This window comes from Heptranchias perlo, chromosome 18 (genome assembly GCF_035084215.1).
Source record: "Heptranchias perlo isolate sHepPer1 chromosome 18, sHepPer1.hap1, whole genome shotgun sequence".
NCBI lineage: Eukaryota > Metazoa > Chordata > Chondrichthyes > Hexanchiformes > Hexanchidae > Heptranchias > Heptranchias perlo.
Genome location: NC_090342.1, coordinates 50,659,884 through 50,687,722, shown reverse-complemented (window position 1 = coordinate 50,687,722; position 27,839 = coordinate 50,659,884). Strand labels below are relative to the sequence as shown.

Here is a 27,839-nt window from a genome sequence, read left to right as displayed (position 1 = left end):
AAAACTCTATTAAACACGATTTGCCTTTAACAAATCCGTGTTGGCTTCCCCTAATCAATCCACCCTTGTCCAAGTGACTGTTAATTCTTTCCCGGATCATCATTTCCAAAAGTTTCCCCTGAACCGAGGTTAAACTGACTGGCCTGTAGATGCTGGGTTTATCCTTACACCCTTTTTTGAACACGGGTGTAACATTTGCAATTCTCCAGTCCTCTGGCACCACCCCCGTATCTAAGTATGTCTGGAAGGTTATAGCCAGTACCTCCACAATTTCCCCCCTTACTTCCCTCAGGGACCTAGGATGCATCCCATCCAGACCAGGTGACGTATCTACTTTAAGTACAGCTAGCCTTTCTAGTACCTCTTCTTCATCAATTTTTAGCCCATCCTGTATCTTAACTATATCTTCCTTTACCGAGACTCTGGCAGCATCTTCTTCCTTGGTAAAGACCGATGCAAAGTACTCATTTAGTAGCTCAGCCATGCCCACTGCCTCCATGAGCAGATCTCTACGGTCCCTAATCGGCCCCACCCTGCCTCTTACTATCCGTTTACTGTTAACATGTCTGTAGAAGACTTTTGTTGGTCGCCAGTCTATTCTCATACTCTCTCTTTGCCCCTCTTATTTCCTTTTTCACTTCCCCTCTGAACTTTCTATATTCTGCCTGGTCCTCACTTGTGTTATCAAACTGACACCTGTCATATGCCCCTTTTTTCCGCTTCACCTTATTCTCTATCCTTTGTCATCCAGGGAGCTCTGACTTTAGTTGCCCTACCTTTCTCCCTCGTGGGAATGTACCTTGTCTGTACCCAAATCATCTCCTCTTTAAAGGCCGCCCACTGTTCAATTACAGTTTTGCCTGCCAATCTATGATTCCAATTTATCCGGGCCAGATCTGTTCTCATCCCATTGAAATTGGCCCTCCTCCAATTGAGTATTTTTACTTTAGAGTGGTCCATGTCCTTGTCCATAGCTGTTCTAAACCTTATGATACTATGATCGCTGCTCCCTAAATGCTCCCCCACTGACACTTGCTCCACGTGACCCACCTCATTCCCTAGAACCGAGTCCAGCAATGCCTCCTTCCTCGTTGGGCTGGAAACCTACTGGTCGAGAAAGTTATCCTGAACACATTACAGAAATTCCTCCTCCTTTTTGCCCTTTATATCGTGGCTAATTTCTTCAACCCTCCCCTCCCTCCCCCCCTCCCCAAGCCTCAGGGGTACAGAGGCTAATTGTAGCACCCCTAATGCTGCCAGGATCTTTTTTCGAAGCCTCATTGCAAGAACAGAGATGGCACATCATGGATTGAACCCAAGTACGAATAGGTCAAGCAAATTTCCATTGGAAAAAGGATCTCGAGGAGAGTCAGCAGGAAGGGGAGAGGAATGGAGGCTGTCCCAGAGAGCAGACTCTGCCCTCCTGTCGTGGGTTGTGAATTGCTAACGAATGTCTCCTCTTTCAGTGCCAGAATCTGGGCAAACTGACAACGGTTCAGATCGGACATGACAACTCGGGGCTTTTGGCCAAGTGGCTGGTGGATTGTGTGATGGTCAGGAACGAGATTACTGGGCACACCTACAGGTAAGGACTTAACAACATCACAGAAAACACTTTCTTTCGGGCCGGTCTGCAGAATTCGCTGGGCCCGGCTGCCTGCAATCCCGGACAACATCGCATATAAAGAAGAGTACTGTTGGAGATCTGAAATGAACCCCAGAAAACACTGGAAACACAAGGCAGATCAGGCAGTATCTTTGGAGAGAACAGTTGTATTGGGTACGGACTCTTCTCCACAACAAGAGAGGTGGACAGGCATATTAGTACAATCAGGAAAAGGACAGGGGAAATACATATACATGGATGTATATGTGTGTATATGGATACATCTACATATACACATATGTATACATACAGATACATACAAATATATATACATACACAGATATATTACACAGTCATATTAGAGAGATACACACTCACATATACACACGTGTGTATATATATACATATATATACATATAACACATTATGTGCTAATACATTCTGGTAGTTAGGGACCACAGAGAGTGAGGGGTGACCTGTAGCAGGGCGTTGGGAGTTGCAGTGGATCGTTGAAAGAACTTACAACACAAGATCGTCTTTTAGAAACTGGCAACGTTTGCTTCAGATCCCCAGAAAACAAAATGTTTTAATCCAGTGAAACCACGGTTTGGTTTAATGGCTTGTACTCCTGTATCACATCGTGTCAGGTTCCCCTGCGGGAGGTGGCTCGGGAAAGGAGTAGACGACGGAAGTTTGGAGAGGATCCTGGTGGGCGAACTCATCATCCCGGTCGTGGAGGAGGACCTGAGCAAACAGTGCCGCACTCCGCCTCAGCTACGATCCCCGACCATCGCACGGCGACTGAGCACCACGTCCCTCGGAGGGAAGACAGCCAGTGAGTGCACTGAGGCAAACACCTGCCCTATAGCTCGCGAATCGGGTCAATGATCTGGCTCCCCGGACGCACTAAATCCATGGGGTCCGAGGCCGTCTCTGGGAGGAAGTCTCACGGCACCAGATCTTCACATCAGGCCTAGTATAACAACAACAACTTGCATTTATATAGCACCTTTAACGTCCCAAGGCCCTTCACAGGAGTGCTATCAAACAAAATTTGACACCGAGCCATATAAGGAGATAATAGGACAGGTGACCAAAAGCTTGGTCAAAGAGGTAGGTTTTAAGGAGCATCTTAAAGGAGGAGAGAGAGGTAGAGAACTTTAGAGAGGGAATTCCAGAGCTTAGGTCCTAGGCAGCTGAAGGCACGGCCGCCAGTGGTGGAGCGATTAAAATTGGGGATGCGCGAGCGGCCAGAATTGGGGAAACGCAGAGATCTTGGAGGGTTGTAGGGCTGGAGGAGGTTACAGAGTTAGGGAAGGGCGAGGCCATGGAAGGATTTGAAAACAAGAACCAATGCAGTTCAGCGAGCACAGGGGTGATGGGTGAACGGGACTTGATGCGAGTTAGGATACAGGCACAGAGTTTTGGATGAGCTCAAGGTTATGGAGGGTGCAAGGTGGGAGGCCAGCCAAGAGAGCATTGGAATAGTCGAGTCTAGAGGTGACGAAGGAAAGGATGAGGGTTTCAGCAGCAGATGAGCTGAGGCAGGAGTGGAGACGGGCGATGTTACGGAGGTGGAAGTAGGCGGTCTTGGTGATGGTGAGGCTATGTGGTCGGAAGCTCATCTCAGGGTCAAATAGGACGCCAAGGATGTGAACGGTCGGGTTCAGCCTCAGACAGTGGCCAAGGAGAGGGATGGAGTCTGGGGCTAGGGAATGGAGTTTGTGACGGGGACCGAAGACAATAGCTTCAGTCTTCCCAATATTTTGTTGGAGGAATTTTCTATTCATCCAGCACTGGATGTCGGACAAGCAGCGTGACAAATCAGAGGCAGTAGAGGGGTCGAGAGAGGTGGTGGTGAGGTAGAGGTGAGTAGCATCAGCATACATGTGGAATCTGACGTTGTGTTTTCAGATGATCTCGCTGAGGGACAGCATGTAGTTGAGAAATAGGAGGGGGCCAAGGATAGATCCTTGGGGGACTCCAGAGGTAAAGGTGCGGGAGCGGGAAGAGAAGCCATTGCAGGTGATTCTCTGGCAACAACTGGATAGATAAAAATGGAACCAGGCGAGGGCAGTCCCACCCAGCAGGACGACGGAGGAGAGGCGTGGGAGGAGGAGGGTGTGGTCCAGATCCCATTAAGTTAATTGGACTCAATGTTAGAAGAGGTTGGGGCTGAGGCATATTGTTGGGGCAAAGCAGAGGCAGCTTTACTCTGCATCTTCCTGTGCCGTCTATACCTGACCTGGGAGTGCAGGACACTCAGTGCTTGACTGGAAAGTGTTCCGTTCCTCAGCACTAACAATCCCTCACCTGATGATCACCAAAAATAAGTTCCCTTTTCTTCCAAGGAGAGTGACTGATCTATAAGACGGCCGCAAAGTAAGCTCGATTTGGTCTCTACAGCTGGCACTACACGTCCTATGGGAGCGAGCCTTTGGCTTAGAGGTAGCATTCCGCCTCTGAGTCAGAAGGTGCAGTGTTCGATCCCCACTCCGGACAGTCCCGGAGACTGGAGCTCCAGCTCTGAATTCTGGAAACTCACGTCTGGTGGATGTGGGTGACCAAATCTGGTGGACTAAATAAATAAATAAAAGCATTGTATTTCTTTTTAAATCAGTGCCATGAAGGTACATTTATTTCCAGTGACAGAATCGACCATGCCAGCAGGGAAATCAGGCCCAGGTTCAGATCACCAGGTTCCTTCCCCTCCAAAATGGTGCAGTGCGTAACCTCCTGGCCGGCCTAAAGTGCTCCGACACGTTCTGTGCAAGAGCTTCATTTTAATATGGCAAACCGCTGGGGGGCATGGCGAGGAATACCCCGTGCCCATATTTACCGGGCAAGGAAGACCAGGCACCTTCCGGTCTTGGAGAAAGTTAGTTGCTCGAGCTGCAGGAATTTCTGATGGGTGGATTCTTCACAGTGTAATTTTTCTTTGGATTTCTGATCGTTACAATCGGAAATCAGAATAGGGAGGGGATTATTAACGTTGATCCTCTCTCAGTGAGTTTTTGGAGGAGGAGAATGAGGGTGAAAGGAGGGGTGTGAGTCAGATTTGCTGGGACCAGAGATGAGTTGACCACATTGCTCCATTTCACCAGGGTGGCAGTGACTGAATTGTGCCGGCAACTGGAATCTGGCAATTAAGTCACTGCTGCCCTGACGTTCTATACTTCTGGCCCATTCCAAGCTGCCAAGGAGAGCATCAGCAACACCAGGGCCTTGGAGAGGGTGCAGAGATTTGCTGGAATTATACCAGGGCTGAGGGACTTCAGTTATGTGGAGAGATTGGAGAAGCTGGGGTTGCTCTCCTTAGAGCAGAGACGGCTAAAGGGAGATTTAATAGAGGTGTTCAAAATGATGAAGGATTTTGATAGCGTAGATAGGGAGAAACTGTTTCCACTGGCAGGAGGGTCAGTATCCAGAGGACACAGGCTTTAGATAATTGGCTAAAGGTCCGGGGGGGAGATGAGAAGCTTTTTTATGCAGCGAATTGTTATGATCTGGAATACACTGACTGAAAGGGCGGTGGAAGCAGATTCAGTAGTAACTTTCAAAAGGGAATTGGGTAAATACTTGAAAAGGAAAAATTTGCAGGGCTATGGGGAAAGGGTAGGGGAGTGGGACTAATTGGATAGATCCAATAAGAGCCGGCACAGGCATGATGGGCTGAATGGCCTCCTTCTGCACTGTAAGATTCTATGTTCGGTCAGTCTGCAATACACAGATTTATCAAGCAGGTCACTGGTGTACCGTTCGCCAAGGCAAGCACCATCATCATTTCTCCCATGGAAAACCGGCAGCTCAAGTTAATCTTTTTCATTTTCCTCTGACAGAACCCAATGCTGGACAAATCCAAGAAGGAATTGGAGAATCTATAAATAACATTGTGAAACACTTTCATAAGCCGGAAAAAGAGGTAGGTTTCAAAAAAAATTGTATATTTGAGTCTCGGTGACTATGTCGGTGAGCATCAGCTGACGGATTTTCTTTTCCCCAATTTTCTTTCCTTAGGTGTCAGCCTTGGCTGAGTGGTAGCACTCTCACCTCCGAGTCAGAGGGTGGTGGGTTCGAGCCCCGCTCCAAGGACTTAAGCACATAATCTAGGCTGGCACTTCCGTGCAGTACTGTGGGAGTGCTGCACTGTCGGAAGTGCCGTCTTTCAGATGAGACTTTAATCCACCCTCTCGGGTGGATGTAGAAGATCCCCTGGCACTATTTCATAGAAGAGCAGGGGGAGTTCACCCCAGGGTCCTGGCCAATATTTATCCCTCAACCAATATCAATAACAGATGAACTGGTCATTATCTCATTGCTGTTTGTGGGACCTTGCAGTGCGCAAATTGGTTGCTGCGTGTCCCCACAGTGCCTGCACTTCTAAAGTACATCATTGGCTGTAAAGCGCTTTGGGACGTCCTGAGGTCACGAAAGACGCAGTAGAAATGCAAGTTCTTTCTTTTCTCTCTCAATGGGGCTGACTGTCACTGGGTGCAGTTTGTGAGTGCCAGCTGGCCTCTGTTACCTCGCCCAGGTATCCGTTCATGACGTCTGAGCCCAGATCGGGAACGTCAGTTTTCTTTGGGCCTTGGAGCATATCGCAGCCAAGCTTGATCCTGATCCCATCCAACATTCGCACGCACTTTCCAACAGGGGGCGGTCACTGGTCAACGATCAGGAGCGGGAACTGTGCCAGATTTAGTTCTCCCCCTCCCAGGCTGGGGTGGGTGAGGCAGATCCAATTATGGTGCCCAACTACTGTCTTGGCTGAGCTTAGCTAATTCAGCACAGACCAAGAATCGAACCTGGGCACCTTCTGGTCTGCATGGTTCAGTACCACACACACTGCTTTTACTCACAAGGCCATTGGGCGGGCAGCGTGGACCAATATCAAATCAAAATAATGGGTTTTATTTAACAGAAAGTGCAGCAAGTAAGTTGAGGTTGAATATTGGTATTCAGACCCAGTGAAATAATTGTCCAATTCATATTTACAACAATAACCAGCATTTATATAGCGACTGACGTAGAAAAGTGGTTGCTGAACCAAAGAAGCAGAGATGGGGGTGGGTTAAAGTGTTAGAGCAAGTTGCAGAGCTAGGAAGGGGCGAGGCTATAAAGGGATTTAGACGAGAGGTTGGGAGTTTTAAATTTGAGGTATGTGGGCGCCAAGAACCAACTTTGATCTGTGAGGACAGGGATGATGGGCTTTTTGCGAGATATGATCTGGGCAGCAAAGTTTTAAATGAGCTGAAGTTTACTGAGGGTGGAGCATAGGTGGTTGGCCAGGAGAGCACCGGAATAGTTAAGTCTGGAGGTGACAAAGGTCAGCTTGGGGTTGATTAGGACTCCATTTGCAGATTTATAAATCTGACCTGTTAAAAGGTCAAGTTCCCATCAGCAGGAGGAGAAGGTGACATTTCTTTGTTACCCAGTAGATGTACTGTGGCGTTGCTCATGTAGTGTCAGAGGACAGGATACAGTGGAGCTACTGTGACACCTAGTGCCCACAGCCTACAACTTAAGGGAGCTGCGAACATCGGGGATTCCCATTATAATTGGTTACATCGGCATTTTCACCATTAAATGTTGACGCAAAAAACCGTGACCAAAAACCGTGACAATAGAAAGTGAAGTATGTGGACAGGAAATGGTGTACGGAAATAAGAGGCCGATTTAACCTAACCTGCCCACCGGGAAACTGACGGGATTGGGTGCAACGCTGGTTTTAAACCCCACCCCACTTGACTCTCTGCTAAAGTCAATAAAGAGTAATATTGGGCGGGGTGTGAAACTGGCATTCCACCCGATCCCGTGGGTTTCCTGCCCGGCAAGTTAGGTTAAAATTACGGACCAAAGGGGGAATGTTTCAAGTTTGCGCTCCTGATGGGGAAATTTAGACACACGCTGTTCATGATTTTCAATCGTTGTCTCCTACTTTTACTTTGCCAGGACTGGGAGCCTTAACTTGACGGCCCATTTCTTAAACCCACATTGTTGTGAGTCTGTGATGCTGTCGGTTAATAGATTGTCTACTGTGAAAAGTGCAGTAGAAGGAGGGAGTGACTGCATTCTCCTAGTCTAAGAGTGCCTTCAAAGTCCGTTTTGCTTTCCTCATGATGTGGAGGTGTTAATTAGGGAGGTCATTAAGTCCTTTGAGTTGTTATAAGAGGCAAAACTAATCTCTGAAATTTGTGCCGTGATTGCTCCCTCCGCCCCTATCTCACCCCCTGTCCGGTTCAGGTACTGCTAGAAGGGGATCACTCTGTAAGGAAAGGCCGAGGCTTTTCATTCACAAGTTCTTTGTTCCACGATCCCCTTTCCCCTGAACAGATTCTCTGCTTCAAACTTGTCTGCTTACAACAAGGTATAAACCCACCATGGGCCAAGAGCTTGTTCAGTTCCTGACTGTAAAGGTTTCTGTAGCCTGTGCTCAAGAACTCCCAACTGGTTGTGTTTCCGCAGAGAGGCAGTCTGACCATTCTGCTGTGTGGAGAGAACGGCCTGGTTTCTGCCCTGGAGCAAGTCTTTCACCATGGATTCAAGTCTGCTCGGCTCTTCCAGAAGAATGTCTTCATCTGGGACTTTATAGGTGAGCGCCAGAAAAGCTTGTGGTCTTCCTACGCTAGAGACTCACAGATAGTCACCTCGTTGAGCGAGCTACCGACCTTATATTGAACGGAGATATGCTCCCTCAATGGCCCAATGTGTAAAGGCATCTCCCAGTGCACATTTGAGCCTCAAAGTTCAGTGGCTGGTCTGTGCTGAACTGGCTGGTTCCAGATGTGGTGGGGTTCAGGACAACACAACGGGCCATACCATTTCTGGGCTAGGGAAGGGGAAATCAATCACTGAACGGCCATTAGGAACGATTACTGGATACCATTCAGTCAGGGTACCTTAAGGCTGCTGACACTGTGGAACTGAGATGAGGGAAAGAAAATTTGCAGAAAGAAATAATAAGTGGAGGTACAAACAACCCTGAGTGAGCTTTGTAACTGGAGCCTGTTCTCCTCACCTGTACCAAGTTACTGAAATCTTCCCCCCTCCCCCCCTTCACTAATGCACTAAAATGAACACACTCGTGATGCATTTACACAAGTTCAGAGTTGTTGCAAAGCTTTGCACTCATACTAACAATGTGTGTAACAAGTGGGAACGCTGGAACTGACTCCGGAACGAAGCGGACTGAGATGCCCTCTTCCAGGGAGTCTCACTCCAATTCATTCTTGTGTCAGCCGAGGCTGCATTCACACCATAACTACAGCATCAGGCGATAGGGCTTCAGACTGGCACTGTAGTTGTAGTTTGAATGCAACCCCCACGGGTACTGTACTGGTGACTCTGGAATGTGCAAGGTCTTAGCTCTGTTTTAGTGTTCACTGCTAGCTTTTGTTTTTCATTTCCCCCCTCCAATTTCCTTCCCTCTCCTGACTGCGTCGACTCTTCCCTGGGTCGCTGTTGGTTGCCTTGTGGTACCTTCTCTAAATGGCCATTATTGGGTGTCGGCAGGCTATAAATCAATGGAGGACATCGCGGAGGGGCCTGATCTTCACCCCCCCCCCCTGCACTTACCAGCAGGGCTCACTTTATAACCACAGTAGGAACGCTGGCCAAGTTTCCCCTCTGTGGGCCAGGCGTAAAGTTGTGGCCACCCCTTCTTCCACCCACCCCTTCTAACCCAAAACCGTTTTTAACACATTCCCTTGAGAGCACTGTACCATGAAGGCCATTTGAAGTGATATTTGGCTCCAGTTGCTAACAGTGGCTGTGACTCATCGACAAGCAGCAGCTTTAACCCTCTGGTTATTGATGATAAACGTTCTAAGAGGTATTTAAGTGAGAGGTTTTGCCCATGTAGATTAATGCAACAGGGGGTATAACTCTGAACTAGAGACCTTGAGGTGGGATAAATGTCAATCGACTCGTCTTTGTTACCAAAGGAGAGTATTTAACTTGGAAAGATCCATCCTGGCTTTATTTTCTAATAGAAGCTCTGGCCAATTTTTTTTTTTCTTTTTCTTTTATAGTATTAGCATAGGGGACACTCAGGCCAATTGTAACATCCCACTGCTGTCCCCAGCTGAGAACTGCAATCGGGAACAAAATTCTCAGCCTTGCATTGTGGAGGTGGCACCATAGCGCCACCTTGTGGAATAAAAGTGAATGCCCTTGAACGCCAACTTGGAAATACAATTGGAAAGAGTTGCGTTTGTACAGTCTTCTGTGTAGAACATTCAGACTAAATGGTGCATTACGTTTCTGTCATCACTTCTCTCAATTTTAGTCTCCGAGTTTTTTGCATAAGGTATTTTACTGCTGGACCTGCTCGCTCGACCTCAGATTGGACTTAAGCCCGTGGTCTAGGCTGAGCCTTCAGTGCAGTGCTGAGGGAGTGCTGCATTAGTAACAGTTTCAGGCAGGAGAAGATCTTCGGTCCAGCTGACCCAGTGTTGTCCAAGACGTTAGCCACTAGCCACATGTGGATAATTGGGAATCCAGATGTGGGTAATTGCATTTCTGATTCTTAAATAAAAAATGAGTAATAGACACCGTTGTTGGACGCCTGATGTCAATACTCATAGTCACAGGGCGTGTGCATGTGAACTTTAACCTTTTTGTGCGTTTCTTAGTAAAACAGTAAGATGAAAAGCAGAGTGTGTGAGTGCTTTACTTGGTTACTGAATGGTTTATTTAACTGTTTGTTAAATAAATATTCACGGGAACAGGATATCTCGGAACAACTGGAGAGGAACTTGCAAAGGGAGGGGGAAGATCCAGTTGTCGTGGTCCATGTTGGGACCACAGACATAGGGAAGAAAAGGAGGGAGGTCCTGCTAAGGGAATATCAGAAGTTAGGAACTAAATTTAAAAAAAACAGCACCTCACTAGTAGTAATCTCGGGATTACTACCCGAGCCACATGCTAATAGGGATGGGCAGATCAGGAAGGTGAATGCATGGCTGAAAGACTGGTATGGGAAGGAGAGGTTCCATTTCATGGGACACTGGCACCAGTACTGGGACAGGAAGGAGCTGCACCCCTGGGACAGGCTCCACCTGAACTGGAATGGGACCAGTGTCCCAGCGGAAAGGATGAATAGGGCTGTCAACAGGACTTTAAACTAGTAAGACAGGGGGAGGGATCTGGTGAAAATAACATAATTCTGAAGATAAAAGAAATAGGAGATGAGAGTGAAGGTCAGACCAAGGTGAGGAACAAGGGTAACATAAACGGTCAGGGGACAAATACAATTATAGAACATAAGTACAAAATGACTGTTAAAAATAAAATGTGGGGAATAATTATGAAAAACAAATTCAATTGCCTGTACAGCAATGTACACAGCATCCGAAACAAAATGGGGGAACTGGAGGCAATAATTCGTAGTGAGGAGCCAGATGTGGTGGGGATAACTGAAACACGACTACATAAAGAGCAGGACTGGCAATTAAATATTGCAGGATATAATGTATTTAGAAAGGATAGGGATGGAAGATGGTTGGAGGGGGGGGGGTGGAGTAGCTGTACTAATTAGAGACAACATAATGGCAATAGAAGAAAGTGACATAAGTAATATTAAGATAGAAACAGAATCCATATGGATTGAGACAAAGGATATGGGATCGATCGCATGAAAAAATGCTTCCTGATTTCACTCCTGTGGCCTGGCTCTAATTTTAAGATTGTGCCCCCTTGTTCTTGATTCCCCCACCAGAGGAAATGGTTTCTCCGTATCTACCCTATCGAATCCTTTTAACATTTTAAACGCCTCGATCAGATCACTCCTCAGCCTTCTGTACTCTAGGGAATACAAGCCAAGCTTATGCAACACTTCAACTCTGTACACGGCAGATATGTCTCAGGTGAAGGTTGGCCACTTTGGGGAGGTGTCAGAGGCCCCTGAAAATGAGGGGTCACCTTCAGGAGGGATGGGAAGGAAATAGAAAAAAAAATCCAGCTCTTAACGGAGAAGCAGGTGTCTGTGGCATCTGACTCCAGAAATCTTTGAACCTGAATGTGTCTGATGGCTCAGTCCAACAGTCCCCGTCCCCCATGCCCTGGCTCTTCCTCACTCTGTACCATTCAGGAACTGTGCCACGCTTTTACGAGCCAAAGGCTTTAGTTTTTAAAAAATTCATTCTGGGGATGTGGGCATCGCTGGCGAGGCCGGCATTTATTGCCCATCCCTAGTTGCCCTTGAGAAGGTGGTGATGGTGAGCCGCCGCCTTCTTGAACCGCTGCAGCTTTGCAGTCGAAACTGTTGCACATGGGTCTCCCAAACTGAATCGAGTGACGCTGGTATCTCTTTAATGCTGTCGCAGAGCTCCTGCCCTATAAAGTTGGCAGAAGCCGACTTGGAACTGGCCCTGTCCCTATGCACAGCTACCGTCCAACTCACCAACAGGGGGACAGAGGGTCAGAGGTGATTCAGGAGATTTGATAACCTCAGAAGTGATTCCTAATGAGCCGGTCACACGAGGTTTAAGTATTAAATGTCCGTGTTATGTTTGTGCTCTGTTACAACAAGTGACAACCATTCACATTTTTTTGACTGCAGTCAGCAACCAATCGACATCCCCCTCTCCGCGCCACTGGCAGTGTTGACTCCTTGATGGGATTAGAGACCCCCTCCTCCCCCCCCCCCTTCAGTATCTGGAAACAAGTGAGCACTTCATGTATATGAGGGTCACAGGTCAGAGGGTCAGCAGGCTATTTGATCACCTTGGGGGAGTGGGGTGGGGGAAGGGCACAAGTGAGCCCATTCCTTTCTTGACTCAATATCCACACTCACACACTGACTGGATATCAGTGGGGATCTGAGGCCCAGCGTAGCTCCATCAACACCACCCCGGCTGAGATGTGCCACAGGGAGCAGACTTAATCCTGGCTGGTGCAGGCGGGCCCAGCCTGATCACCACCTCGACTCGCTGATCCAGACGGGGAGCCGACGTCCAGGTTCAGGGTTTCAACTTTCTCAAACTTCGGTCCACAACTGAGTGTTTTTTTCCACCTCCCCAAACACAGAGAGAGCCGTCGCTTACTTTGAAACGGGCGAGGAGGACGAGGAGTCACAAGTGAACCTGCTGCAGCTGAAAGACTGCTCTAGAACATTCTGTCCATACGTCAACGCGATCAACGCAGCTCCCAGGAGCATCGGGAAGGATGGGAAGCTACAGCTGCTCGTGTGTCTTGGGGCGAGGTACGGACAATAATTCCAAACTATACATGCTCTGAGCTTTGCCATTATTATTCAGCTCCAAGCCCTCCTTTTTTGCTCGAATCCACACCTGCCAGCAGCAGCCCTCTGGCGTGTGTCCGTGGCATTGTCTTCCTCTTTCTCTCTCTATGTTTGTGGTTCTTACTCTCTCTCTCTCTGGTCTTCTCTCTCTATCCCTGTGTCCTTGCAGTTCTCTCTTTCCCTCCCTCTCGCTTTCTCTCTCTCTCTCTATCTCCTCTCCTCCAGAGTTTCCGACTGCTCCTGACCTGCTCTGTTGTGGCATTTCCGGCTGTTCCCGACCCATTTTAAAACCGGAGAATTCAACTGATCCCAAATTCAGCGTTTCTCACCTGAATCCTTATATCTCACCTCTCTCTCCCCAACTCGCCAGGTTGCATGGTTTACAACTGCAGGAGGGTGGGGCTCAGCCAGTGACGGGAAGGAAAATATTTTTTTAAAATTCGTTCATGGGATGTGGGCGTCACTGGCGAGGCCAGCATTTATTGCCCATCCCTAATTGCCCTTGAGAAGGTGGTGGTGAGCCACCTTCTTGAACCTCTGCAGTCCGTGTGGTGACGGTTCTCCCACAGTGCTGTTAGGAAGGGAGTTCCAGGATTTTGACCCAGCGACAATGAAGGAACGGCGATATGTTTCCAAGTCGGGATGGTGTGTGACTTGGAGGGGAACATGCAGGTGGTCTTGTTCCCATGTGCCAGCTGCCCTTGTCCTTCTGGTGGTAGAGGTCGTGGGTTTGGGAAGTGCTGTCGAAGAAGCCTTGGCGAGTTGCTGCAGTGCATCCTGTGGATGGTGCACACTGCAGCCACAGTGCGCCGGTGGTGAAGGGAGTGAATGTTTAGGGTACTGGATGGGGTGCCAATCAAGTGGGCTGCTTTGTTCTAGATGGTGTTGAGCTTCTTGAGTGTTGTTGGAGCTGCACTCATCCAGGCAAGTGGAGAGTATTCCATCACACTCCTGACTTGTGCCTTGTAGATGGTGGAAAGGCTTTGGGGAGTCAGGAGGTGAATCACTCGCCGCAGAATACCCAGCCTCTGACCTGCTCTTGTAGCCACAGTATTTATGTGGCTGGTCCAGTTAAGTTTCTGGTCAATGGTGACCCCCAGGATGTTGATGGTGGGGGATTCGGCGATGGTAATGCCGTTGAATGTCAAGGGGAGGTGGTTAGACTCTCTCTTGTTGGTGATGGTCGTTGCTAGCAAAAAAAAGACTCAGTACCTTAGAACTCTTGCTGTACATGTGACTGGATGACGGAAATTAAAAGTCAGCACCACTGTTTGTACAGATCGTAGAAATTATGAAGGGACCGACCCACCATTTGATGGGAGTAGGGAACCAGCAGACTAATCCCTTATAAGTCTGTCCTTTCGGCCAGAGAACGGTACAGAGCACTGGCTGAATCATAGAAGGGGGAAAATGTAGAGAAACTATCGTAGATTCTTACAGCACAGAAGGCGGCCATTCGGCCCATCGTACCTGTGCTGGCTCTTTGGTCGAGCTATCCAATTAGACGCACTCCCGCCGCTCTTTCCCCACAGCCAAGTATTCTGAAATCAATCTTTGCGAGCGATTTTTAAAAAAACCCGACGATGCTGAATTGTCCTGTAAAATTAGTCAAGGAGAGAGGTGCAGTGGTGGGAGTGAGCAACAGACATGGGGAAAAAAATCAGTCTGGCATTTGAAATTTGTAGAAACTTATAGGCCTATCCTTGTGGTAGAACTTATAAGGAGGAAGTGCTTGTTCTTGTGCCCTAGGACACAACAACCTGCCTTTATATAGCGCCTTTAATGTAGAAAAATGTCCCAAGGCGCTTCACAAGGAATGTTATCAGACAAAAATTGACACCGAGCCAAAGAAAAAAAACATTAGGTCAGGTGACCAAAAGCTTGGTTGAAGAGGTAGGTTTTAAGGAGCATCTTAAAGGAGGAGAAATGGAGAGACGGAGAGGTTTACGGAGGGAAATCCAGAGCTTAGGGCCCAGACAGCTGAAGGCACGGCCGCCAATGGTGGGGTGAAGGGAGTGGGGGGAGGGATAAGAGGCCAGAGTCAGAGGAATGGAGAGTTCTCGGAGGGTTGTAGGACCGGAGATGGGAACGAGGTACATGAGAACTAGATTTAATTCAGATTGGCAGCCATCTCGATTTGAATGAAGCTGCGGCCCGTTATACAGGTGCACGGTGACACTAGTTTAGATATAGTCCTTCACTTTGCCTCACTTTCCCCTCTCTCTCTGATGCAGGGACCATCTGCTCCCCCGCTGGATCCCGCTGCTGGCCGAGTGTCCGGTGATCTCGAGGATGTACGAAGATGGCGCCCTGCTCCGGGATCGCGCGATGGTCAACTCACTGATCCGAGTCCTACAGACACTGCACGAGTTCAACATCACGCTGGAAGCCTCGCTGGTCAAGGGCATCGACCTGTAGCGTTGGTTTTCCAAAAAGCAGGGACCCTCCCCCACCCGGTCTCCCCGCGACAGATTGCGGGGGAGGGGGGGGTGGGAGGGGTGCTCTGCCCATGGCATCCGGGGTCCCGATCAAGTGACACTTTACAGAGACGGACATCAAACAGAGAGCACAAAGGTGCCAGACTAACCCTGGCAGAAGAAAATAGTATCGATACCGTTACAAAGAAGCTGAATAGATAACGAGAAGAGTATTTTTGCCTGTTCGATGTGTGTAAATAAATTGTACCTTTCCCGGAAAGTTATTACACTGTCAGCCGTTCACCCGGAACTCACTGGTTTAAAAAAAAAGCTTTGATTTAGGAAACCGTAGAGGGGGTTCCCCTCCCTCCACTTGTACCCCAGTTGTGTAAATATTGTGATTTTTTTTTTTGCGGGTACATCACTGTTGAATGAAGAAAAATCCTGAATCCCATTTGGGGTTGGGGGTGTGGAATGAGAGATCGAGACTCCTGCTTTCCTCAAAAAATTTTTTTTAGCATAGTGGTTATGTTACTGGACTAGTAATCCAGAGGCCTGGACTAATATTCCAGAGTCATGAGTTCAAATCCTGCCACGGCAGCTGGGGAATTTAAATTCAATTAATTAAAAAATAAAAATCTGGAACTAGTGCCAGTAATGATGACCATGAAACTACTGGATTGTCGTAAAAACCCATCTGGTTCACTAATGCCCTTTAGGGAAGGAAACCTGCCGCCCTTACCCGGTCCGGCCTATATGTGACTCCAGATCCACAGCATTGTGGTTGATTCTTAATTGCCCTCTGAAATGGCCTTGTAAGTCACTCAGTTGTTCAAGAAGGCGGCTCACCACCACCTTCTCAAGGGCCATTAGGGATGGGCAATAAACGCTGGCCTTGCCAGCGACACCCACATCCCATGAACAAATAATAATTTAAAAAAATTCCCCTCTCTCCTCCCTCACTATGAAGAGGCTGCAACAACAAATAAAAAGGCCACTGATGAATTAATTTTTGAATTTATTCAGAGGCATTGTCAATGAAGGAGCTGCCCCCTTTTAGCACACTGTGGTGCAGGGACCCTGTAAATAGATCAATTCAAATCCAAGGGCCTGTTTATAAGACCCAAGTTCACACCAGTCTCACCTGCCGGGAGAAACCTCATCGTCATAATCCGTCTGTTTGCAAGAAAAAAAAAAGCTAAATATTTAATCGTTTCAATTATTTATTGGTTAAAACTTGAATTGCTCAGTTGGGTTTGAGAGAGCCAATGCCAGCCTCCTCTGCCAGTGTGATTTACAATGAAACTGGAAGCAGAGCTCCTCCCGATGGACGTGCGGGGGAGTGCGGCCCCTCTCTGCAAACTCCAGAAGAGTTCCTTCCCCTCCATCACCACCCCCCCCCGGCCTGCGCTGAGTCAGATTGGGGGCTGCCACCTTCGTCCTCAGCGCCCCCCTGGGTGAAGGAGGAGGAAATCGTCCAGGATTCCCGCTGCTGCTGGAAGTGCCGCCTTCACTGGCCGAGCAGCCCGCTGACGCTCACTGCCCAGGCTGGCTCATCCAAACATATTTGGTGAAGAGGAAGGGAGAGAATTACTGGAAAAAGAGGGGGGGGGGGGAAATATACTGTTAAAAATCAGTATTTAAGGAAAACTTGCAAATGTTGGAATTCTGAAATAAAAACAAAAAATGCTGGAAATCTACTGTCAGCAACTGATGATAAAAAAAAAAGGCCCTGTTAATTCTGAGCATGGAGGCCCATTAATTACATCGAAGGGCCTTGAACCCAAATGTTAACTGCCTTCTGGTTTCAGATGCTGTGCATTTCTGGCCTTTTTCAAGGAGTTGCCTTTGGGGAGATAATGTGGAAAGATTCCCAGCATTTTGAAAAATTCCGAGGGGAAGCTTGCAGAGATAAAGGCCCCTCTTTTCTATAGCGCATTGGCCCTCGAACGCAAGACTGTAAGAGGGAGGTTCAGCTCCACTCCCACTGTCCGGGGAATGCTGTCGGGACTGGCCTCGTTTGAACAGCCTCAGAAAGGCGACATTCTTTCCATCTGAGTCTGATAAACACTGCAGGTGTTTAATGTCTTATGCTGCCTTCTGCAAGAAGTATTAAGTGAATCAGTACCATTCTACTGAGAATAAGCAGACAGGACGACAGCAGTGAGTCCCAAATCACAGCGAGCTTACAATTGTTCTGAGAATGTTGACTTTTTCTTCTTCTTTGGATACCTGTCACTTGTGAATCAAGTCTGTTTCATTCAAGTGAGGCCTGTAGGTAACCCAGACCATGATGTCACATGCTTGTCATCATCCACGAACATAGGATAAAGACCCCCCCCGCCACTCCCCCTCCCCGATGATGACGATAGACGATGCCCCACCTTCCCAGGGCGAAGCGATACAAAACTGGCTAATTTCAGGAAAAGCTCTGGAAAATTTCTACCTGGCTTCATAAGGAGTCTCCTGGAGACCATGGTGGTTACCCATAATGCACTGAAGTAATCCCCTCCCCCCCAGACATAATATACTTAATACCTTCCTCATTCAGGAACTTGGCCAAGTCTCTTTTTTTTAAAAAAAAGGCCTGTAACATACCCATAATTAACACTACCCAGGAGTTGGGACAATGCATGTGCACAGACAGTCTTTCCTTTAAGTCTCCAGCTGATTGATGGTACAGTCACTTACTTCAGTATCTGATTTTAGATCTCGATACCCCATTGTTGCAGAGTTTCAATTCACGTTTGAAAATTGAGTGAGGCTCTCACCATGGTACTGCCGGCCTTGGTATTGTGCAAACCGATTGCTGAAAGGATTTCAGAAAGAAAGGCTTGCATTTATATAGCGCCTTTCACGACCTCAGGACGTCCCAAAGTACTTACTGGCCAATGAAGTACTTTTTCAAATGTAAAATCACTGTTGTAATGTAGGAAACGTGCCAGGCAATTTGCACACAGCATTTCCCACAAACAATAATGTGATAATGATCAGATCATCTGTTTTAGAGTGGTATTGGTTGAGGGATAAATATTGGCCTGGACACTGGGGAGAACTCCCCTGCTCTTCTTCCAATAGAGCTGTGGGATCTTTTACATCCACCTGAGAGGGCAGATTATCTGATTGTCTGGTGTGTCCTCAATGAATGAGAAATGTTTGTCAAAACCCTTTTTTGGAGAGGAATGAGAACCAAATGCATGTTGGTTAAGTATGACTATTCCAGTGCTAAGTTGGTAGTTGCACTGTGTAGTTGAACTATGCAGAGCAGAAGGTCCCAGGTTTGATATCCAGCCTGTGCTGTGTTACCCGATAATCAGTAACCCGATTGGGCTACAATTGGCCTCAGCTCCCCTGCGCCCTCCCCCCACCTCTCTTCCTGTCAGTTGGCTAGGGAGCCGAAAAATCAGCCAGGGCTCTCGCTCTTATCACTACCCGTTGACTGCTGAAACGTGCACGTGTGTGGCTGGCTGCTGGGTGAGGACAGGGCCAGCCTCGGCCGTGATGCTCACCATGGTTGAACAGCCAACGGCTCACCAGACTCGGCAACTTGGGCGAGGTGTGGTGCCTGGTGCATGTGTGGCCCTGCAGGAGCCAGTGCCCCGCTAGGTGGGGCAGAGTGGCAAGACTGGCAGTAACACAGAAATGTGCAGATGGTGCGACCATGCATTTCAACGTAACTTATGGAATTGCAAGAACGTTTGGCCGTACAATTTATTTTGTGGGTGTGTGAAGATGGGCACCCCATAAAGTGCAAGAGGGACCTGTTGGATTAGCTTTCCTTGCATTTCCCACAAGTGCAGCAATTTATCCTCAACAGTGTTAAACTTCGCTCCAAATGATTCCGATGCATCCCTGGGAGAAGGGCAATGATTCTACCTGTGGGTAGATGGGTGACGAGCCTTGCTCACCCCAGCAAAGGCACCAGGCCATCCTGCAATCAAACAGGAGCCCACCGCTGTCTCAGCCAGTGCTGATTGCTATGGCTGCCGATCGTACTTCAGTAATCAGTAATCACAGTTAGATGTGATTATAGTTTATTTTTTTGAGCGCTCGACCGTAGGTTACTATTTTTCCTCTTTTAAATAAAAATGAATGTTAACATTACATAGAATTTTACAGCCTCGACCACTCCATCTGGTAGCGAGTTCCACGTTCTAACCATTCTCTGAGTAAAGAAGTTTCTCCTGAATTCCTTAATAGATTTATTAGTGGCTACCTTATATTTATGGCCCCTAGTTTTGGACTCCCCCACAAAAGTAGAAACATCTACTCTATCAAACCCATTCATAATTTTAAAGACCTCTACAAGGTCACCCCTCAGTCCTCTCTTTTCTAGAGAAAAGAGGCCCAGCCTGTTCATGATAGAGGTTATACATAAGTTCTAGTACTGTTTGTAGAGTTCAAATATTTCAGGTCTCTTCCTCCCACCCCACCCCCTCTCCTTCCATCTCTGTGTTATGGGCTTGCTTTCTCAATGAGATGCCAGTAATGCAGACTAACACTGACTGTGCACAGGACTGTCTCCTTTCTGGTCATTGCTGACTACATTCACACGCACTACCCGAATTTGTGTAAAATAATGTGTTATTATTAAAGGATCTGATAAATGTTATCAGTGGAAAATGTGAATTGCTGACTTTGTACATGTGCCCTATAACTGATGCATTGGTAATAAAAGATTAAGAAGGTGAGAAGTGATGTGTTTGTTGTTGGGGTGTAAGTTTGTGCCCGCAGATGATTTATTTACGAACACACGAAAATGACGGGCAGAAAAACACCAGCTGGTCAATCAAGCCTGCCCCGCACTCATGATCCCCAGAGCATCCTCACCAGACACTTCCACCACCACCACCCCCCCAACTTCACAGCCATGCAATCTCCTGGGAGAAGCAAAGAAAACAGAAAAGCAAAGCCCAGGAACAATAAGGGGGAAAATACGCTGGAAAATTTCCCTCCGACCCTCTCAGGCGATCAAAACCAGTTCAGGCGATCACATGGACCAAGTGTTATCTGCAAAACCATTTACCTTCTCTATGAAGTAATCTCTGCCTCAGTCAGGAAACGGTCCAGCTCCCTCTTGAAGGCAGAGAGTCAGCACCCACCACACCAGCCGGCAACATATTTCAGAGGCTCACAATTCTCTGGGAAAAGAAGAACCGCCTAACATCCAGTCTATTTTTCCTCTCTTATTTTGTTACTTTAAGCATCTGCAGGCCGGGTACAGTACAGTTAGATTTGGAGTCAAGTTTAGGCATGTGAATTCAAGTGCCCATCTAATGACCAATCAGCACCTAAACTCTTGGGTTTGGGATGAAAATGAGCAACTGAGGTCACAAGGTAAGTTGGGATGGCGACCATTTGACCACCCCTCCCACAATCACAGCCCGACCATCTTCCCATTACTTCTACCTGTTTCTTAAATGAGTCCAGGCGTGTTAACGTATTTCAACTGTTGACCAAGCTGTGTAAACCCGCCCTACACAATCCTGACCTTGTATCCTGTTGCCCTCTTATATCTGAAACTACTGTTCTGGGTTTGCTTTCTCTATCCCATAAAGAATCTGGGAGAACTCTATCATTTTGGGTATCGCAAACTCAAGTTGGATTTGCTTAGACTGTGAGGTAATCAAGTTTTCAAGGTTATGAAGGGGGGGGGGCGCTGAAACATTGGTCTAATCCCAGGGACATCAGTTAATGGTTAGGAATTTAGGAGTAAGAAGGAAAGTCGAAAAGAACTATGTCACCCAAAAGAGTAGTGGAAGAAGTTACCAGGGAAGAATTAAAGGGTTAACTTATGAGGACCGGTTGCATAAACTTGGCTTGTATTCTCTTGAGTTTAGAAGGTTGAGGGATGATCTAATCAAGGTGTTAAAATGACATAGAGATTTGATAGGGTACATACAGATAAACTCATCTTGTGAGGGAACCCAGAACAAGAGGGCACAATCTTAAAATTAGGGCCAGGCCGTTAAGGAGTGAAATCAGGAAGCACTTTTTCCACACAAATACTAGTGTAAATCTGGAACTCTCCCTCAAAAGGCTGTGGATGCTGGGGGTCAATTGAAATTTTCAAGACTGAGATCGATAAGTTTATGTTAGGTAAGGGTATTAAAGGATATGGATCAAAAGCAGGTAAATTGAGTTGAGGTACAGATCAACCATGATCTAACTGAATGGCAGAACTAGCTCGAGGGGCTGAATGGCCTACTCCTGTTCCTATATTAAAAATGACAAATGTAAGTGGGTTCAAGGGACAATTGGACATGTTGTTGGATAGGGAAGGGATCTGAGGGGTTTGGTAAGAAGACAGGTATTTGGGGTTGGTTTAGTTTGGGCCAAGTTGGATTCCAGGCAAAGTTGGACACTTTTAATTTGGATTTAGCAAAAAATAAAATCTGGGTTTCCTGGCTCCATATCTGACCCTGTCCAAGAAATGAAGCAAGCATCCTCAGCTTGGAACTCACAGAGCTGGCAGGACATTCCCTCAGAGGTTTAAGTCTCAGCCGGAGTCATTCAGATGAGGAAGGTGCCTGGTTTGGTCGCCTGATCTGTGCTGCATTAGCTGGTTTCAGCCAGGGAAGCAGTAGGGGGGCGTTGCAGTGCTCCTGGTTTAGACAAGGCCGTTTCTGCTAGGCTTCCAATGATCCCTGCTGGAGGTGGGTGGATGTACACATCGGGTGAGGATGCGATTAGGCTTGATGGTGATCCAACCCCCTCCCTACAGTCAAATAGCCCGCTGGCACTCGCTGTCAAGGTTTATACGTGAATAATGGCTACTTTGGTAAGGGGTCAAAACCATGACCACTGCCTTTGGAAGCGTACCCCAGGGAAGGAGTTGATACCTTCAGGAGTGGAAGTGACAAAATTGGAAAGCAAAAAAAAAGCATGAAATCGAGATAAAATGGAAGGGACAGAAAAGAAGCAACAACAACAGCATTTATATAGCACCTTTAACATAGTAAAAACATCCCAAGGCACTTCACAGGAGCGTTATCAGACAAAATTTGATACCGAGCCACATCAGGAGACATTAGGACAGGTGACCAAAAGCTTGGTCAAAGAGGTAGGTTTAAAGGATCGACTCAAAGGAGGAGAGGTAGAGAGGTGGAGAGGTTTTAGGGAGGGAATTCTAGCGCTCAGGGCCTAGTCAGCTGAAGGCACGGCTGCCAATGGCAGAGTGATGAAAATCAGGGATGGGCAAGAGACCAGAATCAGAGGGGTGTAGGGCTAGAGGAGGTTACAGAGTTTGGGAGGGGCGAGACCATGGAGGGATTTAAACACAAGGATGAGGATTTTAAAATTGAGGGGTTGCCGGACTGGAAGCCAATGTAGGTCAGCGAGCACAGGGGGTGATAGGTGAACGGGACTGGGTGCAAGTTAGAATACGCAGCAGAGATTTGCATAAGCTCATATTATGGAGGGCGAAAGGTGGGAGGCCGGTCAGGAGAGCATTTGAATAGTCAAGTCGAGAGGTAACAAAGCATGAATGAGGGTTTTAGCAGCAGATGAGCTGAGGCAAGGGGCAGAGACGGGTGATGTTATGGAGGTGGAAGTAGGCGGTCTTGGTGATGGAGAGGATATGTGAAGCGCAGCTCAGGATCAAATAGGACGCCGAGGTTGTGAACAGTCCAGTTCAATCTCAGACAGTGGCGAAGCACAGGGATAGAGTCGACGGCTAGAGAATGGAATTTGAAGCAATTCACATGGCGGGGGGCAGGGGGGGTGCGCGGGGGACAGAGAAAGGAATAGAGAGGAACAGGGAAAGTACTACTATCTCAGGTATTGGAAACAACGGCAAAAAGAAATCTGGAAAAGGATAGAAGCTGAGAAGGACTTGGTGGGGGTGTGAGGAAGTTGCAATTCCTGGGTTAGTCTAGTTTGGTCCACAGAAAGGAGGGTGGGAAGAACTTCCACAACATCCAGGAACAGGGCCCACAGCTCCAGGCATGGCCCATATGGTACCCAATTGAATTGGAAAATGTCCCAAATGGGGAGCGCACCACAGAGAAGGGCTACACCGTCTTGCTGTGAATAGTAAGAACTGTGTTGGGGTCCCTTGAAAATAGAAGATTAAGGGGTGATCTAATTGAGGTGTTTAAGATGATTAAAGGAGTTGATAGGGGAGGTAGAGAGAAACTGTTTCCTCTGGCGGGGGAGTCCAGAACAAGGGGGCATAACCTTAAAATTAGAGCTAGGCCATTCAGGGGTGATGTCAGGAAGCACTTCTTCACACAAAGGGTAGTGGAAATCTCAAACTCTCTGCCTCAAAAAGCTGTTGCGGCTGGGGGCCAATTGAGAATTTGAAAGCTGAGATCGATAGATTTTTGTTAGACACGGGTATTAAGGGTTACAGAATCAAGGCGGGTAGATGGAGTTAAAACACAAATCAGCTATGGTCTAATTGAATGGCGTAACAGGCTCGAGGGTGCTGAATGGCCTACTCCTGTTCCTATGTTTCTTCCTATGTTCCTTATGTAAGGCATCAAGCAGGCATGCGGATGGTAACTCAGGGACCACCACTCACGCAGTATTGCCTACACTTAGGATACTCAAAGGCAGTCCGAACACAATCTCCAAGCTGAAGTTTCAACATAGCCCCCAAGCAGAACCAAAGACGTCAGAGACTGTTGAGGCAAAGAAGAGGTATGTCTTAAAGAAGGTACATGTTTGGAACCAGGAGAAAATCTTTCATGTCCTCACAACCAATAGGACTCTTAAAGTGTAGCTAATGTTATTATGTAGGTAAACACAGAAGTTAATTTGCACACTGCAAGGTCCTACAAACAGCATTGAGATAGATGATCAGTCAATCTGTTTTGGTGACGTAGGTTGAGGGACAAATGTTGGCCAGGACACCTCCACTGCTCTTCTTCAAATAGCAACATGGGATCTTTTACATCCCCCACGAGTAGGCAATGTGGCCTCAGTTTAACATCTCATCCGAAAGGCAGCACCTCCGACAGTGTCGGCCTAGATTATGTGCTCATTTCTCTGGAGTGGAACTTGAACTCATAAACTTCTGACTCAGAGGCGAGGGTTCCACCGCTGAGCCACGGCTCAAGCCTAAAATAAGCCACCATATCGTCCAGCCACATTACTCAGGCGTATGTCAGTAACCAGAGGACGCAGATTTAAGATAATTGGCAAAAAAATCCGGGGGGGGGGGGGGGGGGGATGAGAATTTTTTTTACGCAGTGTTGTGATGATCTGGAACGCACTGCCTGAAAGAGCAATGGAACCAAATTCAATAACTTTCAAAAGGGAATTGGATATTTAGTTGAAAAGGAGAAATTTACAGGGCTATGGGGAAAGAGCAGGGAAGTGGGACTAATTGGATAGCTTTTTCAAAGAGCCGGCACAGCCACGATGGGCCGAATGGCCTCCAGCTGTGCACTATGATTCTATGATTATATGTGTTCTCGCACAATCCCTTAAGCTCTGCTAATTTGGGACACCAGATACAATTTGGAGAAGCGTCTGCCGTCATTGAAAACCTTTTTTCGTCCGAACCAATCTTGCTTTGTGGAGTTGGTGTTTGGGAAGTGTGAGATCAAAGAGCCTTCTTTTATTCTAAGCTACACGATGATCTGGTGCCTTCTGTTAAAAACAATGGTCTTCCCCAACTTCTTAAAACTGTTCAGTAGAGCAGGTTAAATTGAAGACGGCGGGATCGGTGCAGGACGTTGGTGGGTAAGTCACCGGGATGATTTTAACTGCCTGCCCCTCCGCCCGATTACCACCGAGCGGAAAGGGTTAAAATCGCCCTTATAGTGTGAGGAAGAACAATAAGTTCTGGCACTGGCCTTTAAAAATGTCGTGTCTGAACAAATCATAGAATCATAGAAAGGTTACAGCATGGAAGGAGGCCATTCGGCCCATCGAGTCCATGCCGGTATGTAAATATAAATGTAAATGTCACAGTATTAAAGCAATTACAAGGGATTCTGATAGAATATGTGTGCAACAGTGTGCATTTAGCTCCTTTAATGTAAAGGGACATTCCAAGATGCTTCAGAAATAGATATAAGGAAGCAAACAGTGAGCCATGAAGAGAGATGTTAGGAGGGCTCACCAAAAGCTTGATCAAAGACATGGGTTTTAAGAAGATGGAGAGAGAGAGAGCAAAGCAGGAAACTTGTTTGAAAGTAGGACTGAGAAGCCCAAAGGCTCTGCACTGGTGGGCAGAGGGAGGGAGGCATGCACGAGATGCCAGTGTCAAAGGAATGAGTGTTATGGGGACCGGGGGGGGGTGGGGGGGTGGATATCGGGCTGGGGAAATTGCAGAAAGAGGATGGGTGAGGTCATGCAGGGATTCATAGACAAGGGCAAAGATTTTTAATTTTAGCATTGGAGGATGGGGAACCAGTGCAGATCAGCGAGGAGGGGGTGATGGGTGAGTGGGATTTCATAGAATCATAGAATCATAGAAGTTACAACATGGAAACAGGCCCTTCGGCCCAACATGTCCATGTCGCCCAGTTTATACCACTAAGCTAGTCCCAATTGCCTGCACTTGGCCCATATCCCTCTATACCCATCTTACCCATGTAACTGTCCAAATGCTTTTTAAAAGACAAAATTGTACCCGCCTCTACTACTGCCTCTGGCAGCTCGTTCCAGACACTCACCACCCTTTGAGTGAAAAAATTGCCCCTCTGGATCCTTTTGTATCTCTCCCCTCTCACCTTAAATCTGTGCCCCCTCGTTATAGACTCCCCTACCTTTGGGAAAAGATTTTGACTATCTACCTTATCTATGCCCCTCATTATTTTATAGACTTCTATAAGATCACCCCTTAACCTCCTACTCTCCAGGGAATAAAGTCCCAGTCTGTCTAACCTCTCCCTGTAAGTCAAACCATCAAGTCCCGGTAGCATCCTAGTAAATCTTTTCTGCACTCTTTCTAGTTTAATAATATCCTTTCTATAATAGGGTGACCAGAACTGTACACAGTACTCCAAGTGTGGCCTCACCAATGCCCTGTACAACTTCAACAAGACATCCCAACTCCTGCATTCAATGTTCTGACCAATGAAACCAAGCATGCTGAATGCCTTCTTCACCACCCTATCCACCTGTGACTCCACTTTCAAGGAGCTATGAATCTGTACTCCTAGATCTCTTTGTTCTATAACTCTCCCCAACGCCCTACCATTAACGGAGTAGGTCCTGGCCCGATTCGATCTACCAAAATGCATCACCTCACATTTATCTAAATTAAACTCCATCTGCCATTCATCGGCCCACTGGCCCAATTTATCAAGATCCCGTTGCAATCCTAGATAACCTTCTTCACTGTCCACAATGCCACCAATCTTGGTGTCATCTGCAAACTTACTAACCATGCTTCCTAAATTCTCATCCAAATCATTAATATAAATAACAAATAACAGCGGACCCAGCACCGATCCCTGAGGCACACCGCTGGACACAGGCATCCAGTTTGAAAAACAACCCTCGACAACCACCCTCTGTCTTCTGATTTAGTGCAGGACAGGATATGAGTGGCAGAATTTTGGACAAGCTGTAGTTAAAAAGGGTGGAAGATGGAAGGTAAATAAGGAGAGATTGGAATAGTCACACCTGAAGCATGTATCAGAGTATATCACTGTAATTAACATCCTTTATCAAACCATGAGCCCACAATGTTCTGGGTTAGAAGGCCAACTTTAACTCAGCACAAAGCAGATATGTCTTTTGGCCCATTCTAGTTCATCTATGTAGATGCCACCCATGTTGGAGTGAAAGGCATAGGCTGGGACTTGGGGCTGAAAGATGTTGCAGAGGTAGGGAGGGATGAGGCGTTTGTTAATAAGGATGAAGATATTGAATTTGATGTGTTGGGGATGGATAGCCAAGGATGGATGGACAAGCCCACGGGCAATGGGTAAATGGGACTCAGTGCGGGACAGGGCACGAGCTGCATGAGTTTTGGACAAGTTGGGCTTTACATACGCTGTAGCTCAGGAGGCCAGCGAGGTCTCCAGTCTGGAGATCATGAAAGCGTGGATAAAGGGTTCAGTGGTGAGGGAGTGAGATAAGGGGGGGGGTGCAGGCAACGTTGCAGAGGTGGAAATAAACAGTTTTTATCTTGCAGTATACCTTTTGATTAAGTTGTTCCATTTATCCTCAAGTATCAATCCCAGTTCAGCCATGACTCAGTGGTAGCACTCTCGCCTCTGAGTCAGGGGAACGTAGGTCCAAGCCCCCTAGAGACTGGAGTACAGGCTGACACTCCACTGCAGTACTGAGGGAGTGCTGCACTGTCAGAGGTGCCATCTTTCAGGTGAGACGTTAAACCGAGGGCCCCGTCTGCCCTCTCAGGTGGACGTAAATGATCCCATGGCACTATTTCGAAGAAGGGCAGGGGAGTTCTCCCCGGTGTCCTGCCCAATGTTTATCCCTCAACCAATATCAATAAAACAGATGATCTGGTCATTTATCTCGTTGCTGTTTGTGGCATCTTGCAGTGCACAAATTGGCTGCTGTGTTTCCTACATTACCAACAGTGACTACACTTCAAAAGTACTTCATTGGCTGTAAAGCACTTTGGGACGTCCTGATGTATATAAAT

The 27,839-nt window shown here is 47.3% G+C and overlaps 1 protein-coding gene across 4 annotated transcripts in view; it reads left to right on the top strand.

Annotated features, from left to right (window-relative positions):
• The window catches only part of LOC137334860 (DENN domain-containing protein 5B-like), a 246,399-nt gene extending 226,440 nt beyond the window's left edge, over positions 1-19,959 (top strand). For all 4 annotated transcript variants that reach the window (XM_067999894.1, XM_067999892.1, XM_067999893.1 and 1 more), the window contains 6 exons: positions 1,467-1,585; positions 2,254-2,441; positions 5,446-5,528; positions 8,072-8,198; positions 12,635-12,809; positions 15,083-19,959. In XM_067999894.1, coding sequence (XP_067855995.1) covers positions 1,467-1,585; positions 2,254-2,441; positions 5,446-5,528; positions 8,072-8,198; positions 12,635-12,809; positions 15,083-15,266 — 876 coding nt within the window. In that variant the 3' untranslated portion in view covers positions 15,267-19,959. The remainder of the gene's footprint in view (positions 1-1,466; positions 1,586-2,253; positions 2,442-5,445; positions 5,529-8,071; positions 8,199-12,634; positions 12,810-15,082) is intronic.
• The last annotated feature ends 7,880 nt before the right edge of the window (positions 19,960-27,839 follow it).